Here is a 5,040-nt window from a genome sequence, read left to right as displayed (position 1 = left end):
TGTCTGGAGAACCGAATCACAAACTAGAGCTCCCCGAAGGCTCTGCTACTAAAATCATGCTGAGCAATTGCTATTTAAATGGGTCGTCCAGCTGTAATCTACTGATGGTCTGTCTTCAGGAAAGGCCGTCAATAGTAGATCAGTGGGGGTCTGTCACCCAGGATCACTGTCCGCTGGGCTGATGCGCTTGTGCATAGAGTTCATTTCTGCAGGAAGCAGACAGCTCCGTTCTCACTGCAGTGGTTAGGTGTGGTATTACAAGCAAAGTTTTCACTGTAGCGAATCGGAACTTTGCATGTAATACCAAACCTGGCCACTGCAGACGTCCTAACCCGAGGACATCTCATCAATAGTATAGTCCTGGAAACCCCTTTAACTCCTTAACATCACAGGATGCACATTTATGCCCGGTTTCTTCGGGGTCTGTACGGAGGGGGATCAGGAGCTCTAGAATGCGGGTGCCGGCTGTTTCTCACAGCTGACATCTGCGGCAACAGCTGCGATCAGCACTAACGCGGATCATGACTGTTAACCCTGTAATTGTTGTGTCAGTGCTGACAGCGGCATTTAAATCTCCCGATTGGTTTTTGCAGGCATCCCAAATGCCCCCCCACATCCCCTTGATGAGATCTCGAGGTGCCGTTTGGTTGCTATAGCGGCCTCGGAGCTTCTGAAGGCCCCAGCTCCATCATGGCTGATTGCCCATCTGGAAATGCCTGTGGCATCGCTCGATAGACTCCCCATCAGAACACGGTGTAATGCAATACTACGGTAATACAGTATACTGCAGGAGGGATCAAAGGATCACAAGTTCAAGGCGCCTGCGGGGACTGAAAAAATGGTCATTTAAAAATAATTTAAAAATGGTTTATTAATTATTAAAAAAAACTAAAAGTAAAAAAAAACAGAGCAAAACCGTATCCGGCATCGCTGCGTCTGTGAGTCCGTTCAGAGGAACGCATTATTTATCCTGCATGGTGAACATCAGAGGAAAAAAGGACACAATTGCAGAATTGCGCTTTCTTGTCACCCCGCCTCCGAGGAACAAAGTAGAATAGAAAGTTATCAAAAAGTTATATAAACTCCAAAACGGAACCAATACAAAACTACAGACCGCCCCGCAAAAAACGAGCCCCCACCCAGCCGAGTCGCTAGAAATAAAAAACACGATGGCGCCGGAAAATCATTTTATTGTATTTCCAAAGATATTTAACTTTTTTTTCTTTTTTTTTTAACGACATAACTCGGTATCATCGGATCCTGCCGACCCGCAGAATAAGGTCATCACGCCGTTCTTGTCGCAGTGTGTGAACGCCATAAAAAAAAAAGACCCAACTAAAAATGGCGCAATTTCGTTTTTTTCCATTTCACTCCACTTTTTCAGTACGTTATATAGAACCATTGAAAAATACAACTTGTCCCGCAAACAAAATCAACACGTCCCCCCCCCCCCCCAGACAGCGATGTCGATGGATTTTTGAGAGTGGGGAGGAAAGCCCGAAAATGAAAATAAGCGCTGCGTCCTTAAAGGGTTAACAGCTGCAAGGAACATATTTGGAGCACAACATATACCTGGCGCCATAGCAACCTTGTCCTTCCTCTCCAAAATGGCCTTCCCATCGAAGCCGACGGCGGGCAGCATCCTCTGCTCGAACATGATGACGTCCGCTCGATCGATGCCGAAGAAGTTGTGCTCTTCGAAAAACGTCTGCGTGGGATTCAGGGTGAACTCGCTGGTCATGATGTACCTGCGGAGGCGAGAAGTCAGGCACGGACGACATCTATGGACCATTATCAGATGACCAATCAGATGCTTGCTTTTTATCATGAAGGTAATGCTCTGATTGGCTGCTAAGATGTCGCATCCTGATTTGCGCAATTCTTTTTAATAGATGCCGCTGTACATTATCAGGATATGGAGAGGTGAAAGAGTGGCGGTTAGAATGCGGACGCCCCCTGACGTTACCGGGCGCCAGGTAACACTTCATGTTCCGTATAAGGTGCAAAGTGGACAATCCCTTTAAGGGTGCGTTCACACGTTGTGGCGAAGCTGCAGTGGAAATGCTTATTATTAAACTGAATGGGATTGAAGGGGTTCCCCAGGCAGCACCCGCTGTCAGTGTTGGGGCAGCAGTCGCGGCTCCGATCCCCTTGTAGCGGCCGGCGCTCATAAATCAATGGGAGCTGCACCTGCAATTACAAGCGCCGGCCACTACACAGCGATCGGAGCCGCAGCTTCTGCTCCGACCCCCGGCGCTGACAGCGGGCGCTGCCTAGAAAACCCCTTTAACGGAAATCCTGCAGCGCCGGAGGGGGATCGCTCAGGATGAAGGGGGGGGGGGGGGGGGCAAATTTTCTTCATTTTAAGCCCGTTTAACTTATTTTTTATGTCCCAGAAAACCATTTAAAGGGTTGTCCCGCGCCGAAACTGTTTTTTTTTTTTTTATTCAATAGGCCCCCCGTTCGGCGCGAGACAAACCCAAGGGATGGGTTAAAAAAAAAAAAAAAAGGTTTAGTACTTACCCGAATCCCCGCTCTGCGGCGACTTCTTACTTACCTTACCAAGATGGCCGCTGGGATCTTCACCCACGATGCACTGCGGGTCTTCTCCCATGGTGCACCGTGGGCTCTGTGCGGTCCATTGCCGATTCCAGCCTCCTGATTGGCTGGAATCGGCACACGTGACGGGGCGGAGCTACGAGGACCAGCTCTCCGGCACGAGCGGCCCCATTCAGAAGGGAGAAGACCGGACTGCGCAAGCGCGTCTAATCGGGAGATTAGACGCTGAAATTAGACGGCACCATGGAGACGGGGACGCTAGCAATGGAGCAGGTAAGTGAATAACTTCTGTATGGCTCATAATTAATGCACGATGTACATTACAAAGTGCATTAATATGGCCATACAGAAGTGTATAACCCCACTTGCTGCCGCGGGACAACCCCTTTAAGCCTTTCCCTGCAGACTGGCATTAGAAGCCCCCCTTGTCCCTCACCATGGCACGGTGCAGCGGGTAGAGTGCTTCTCTCCAGCAACCTGCTGCAGCCGCAGGAGTCGCTCCGCCTGGATCTGGTACAGCGTCTTCCCGCTGGGCAGCCCCACACGGTACATCCCTTTGGGGTACGTCACCCCCAGACGCGTCCCCTGGCCCCCCGCCAGCAGCAGGACCGCCACCTTGTTCTGGGCGATCTGGCAGTAACCTGCAAGACAGGAGAAAGACAAGTAACCTGGGGGCCACAACCCCGGGGGGCTTCATGGGGCCCCCCACCCCGGGTACAGCGCCCGCCATCCTCCTTCATACAATGTTACAGTATTTGAGGCGCGGGGTCTTTAGTATTAGAGGAACATTAAACTTCCGGTAATTTCGATGTGAGCCTCCGCACTGCGGCCAGACGTCATGTGACCCGAGGACGGCGCGGCCGCGGGAACAATGCCAGGAAGGAAGGAGAAGACGTCACACACAGGACACCGCGAGATGGCAGTCTGAACGGGGGCCGGCTGCAATACCAGACACAACCTGCGGGTGGGAGCGGCACTGTCGCTTTAGGTCTCCTCACCCCCCCCCCCTATCAGATCTCAACGCCCGGCTATTCAACATAACGGGGCACAGCGTACATCGCAGTCATCCCCCCAATATCAGGTGCATCTTGTGGACCCCAAAGCCGGAGCCCCCAGAGATGGGAAGATGTATCCAAACATTGGAGCAGTTCTCCCCAGTGCCGCCCTCACAGCCCCCCCGCGCCCCTCCCCCACTGTTATCGGGGGACCTTGGACCTGGATGGGCCGTTATAAAGTGTCGCACAGATAAGAGAACTTTGTACCCCATAAACCACGCAACAAACAGCCGACGGCATGGGGGACCCTCCCCCTCCTCCTCCCCCAGCTCCTCGGGGGACCCCTCTATACTACATGTGGGGTCCCCTCTAGTTTGGGGGTCCCTCACCCTCCTACCTGGCTGCTCCTTAGGGTGCCCCCTATATACTACATGCGGGGTACCCTATGGCCCTCACCCTACTTCTCCCGTAGCTCCTCGGAGGGGCCCCTATATACTACATGTGGCGTTCCCTCTAGTTTGGGGGTCCCTCCCCCAGCTCCTCGGAGGGGCCACTATATACATGTGGGGTCTCCTCTAGTTTGGGGGTCACTCACCCTCCTCCTCCACCTGATACTCGGGGGGCCCCTCTATACTACATGTGGGGTCCCCTCTGGTTTGGGGGTCCCTCACCCTCCTTCTCCGCCTGCTCCTCGGGGGGCCCCACTATACTACATGTGGGGTCCCCTCTAGTTTGGGGGTCACTCACCCTTCCCCAGATCCTTGGGGGACCCCTCTATACTACATGTGGGGTCCCCTCTGGTTTGGGGGTCACTCACCCTCCTCCACCCTGGTTGCTCCTCGGGGGGTCCCTCTATCCTACATGTGGGGTCCCTCTGGTTTGGGGGTCACTCACCCCCCTCCTCTCCCAGCTCCTCGGGGGGCCCCTCTAGTTTGGGGGTCACTCACCCTCCTCCTCCCACGCCCGCAGCTCCCCGCGGTGGCTCCTCCGGGCGCTCCCCATGTCCTCCGGGTTTGCGGGGCGCAGCCTGTCATCTAGCCGCAGCGGGGCGCTGTTCTCCCGCAGGTAGGCGTCCTGCGCCCGGCGGCAGTGGTCCCGGAGCTCCCGGCCGTCCAGCAGCTGCAGCTCCGCTAGCAGAGCCCGCCGCTCCCCGGAGCCCAGCTCCTCCCAGAACCGCAGCAGCTGCTCCTGCCCCGCGTCCTGCAGCCTCCGCCGGATCTCTTCTTCCATGGCGGCCGGGCTGTCACCGCACAACCGGACCCGCTCCGTTACTATAGAAACCAAGCACCGGCGCCGTCACTACGGAGCTCCCGGTAACTATGGCGACCAGGGCGCTAGTCATCACCTGACAAACCCGGGACAGAGGGCGGGACATACAGGGGGCGGGCTTTGCAGAGTCACGTGACGTGTACTGGACGGAGAGCAACCTTATTCAATATGGTGACTCTAGAAGGACAGCTCGCCGCTAGAGGCCGCTGTGTCCTGC

General features: G+C 54.9%; 1 protein-coding gene across 1 annotated transcript in view; it reads right to left on the bottom strand.

Moving 5' to 3' along the window:
* UAP1L1 (UDP-N-acetylglucosamine pyrophosphorylase 1 like 1) overlaps positions 1-4,919 on the bottom strand; it is a 12,068-nt gene extending 7,149 nt beyond the window's left edge. Inside the window, 3 exon segments of the mRNA XM_066580190.1 lie at positions 1,573-1,748; positions 2,996-3,200; positions 4,502-4,919. Coding sequence (XP_066436287.1) covers positions 1,573-1,748; positions 2,996-3,200; positions 4,502-4,784 — 664 coding nt within the window. The 5' untranslated portion in view covers positions 4,785-4,919.
* Positions 4,920-5,040: the final 121 nt, after the last annotated feature.

This window comes from Eleutherodactylus coqui, chromosome 10 (assembly GCF_035609145.1).
Source record: "Eleutherodactylus coqui strain aEleCoq1 chromosome 10, aEleCoq1.hap1, whole genome shotgun sequence".
Lineage (NCBI taxonomy): Eukaryota > Metazoa > Chordata > Amphibia > Anura > Eleutherodactylidae > Eleutherodactylus > Eleutherodactylus coqui.
The sequence above is the reverse complement of the archived record's forward strand: the minus strand, read 5'-3'. Positions and strand labels throughout refer to the sequence as shown.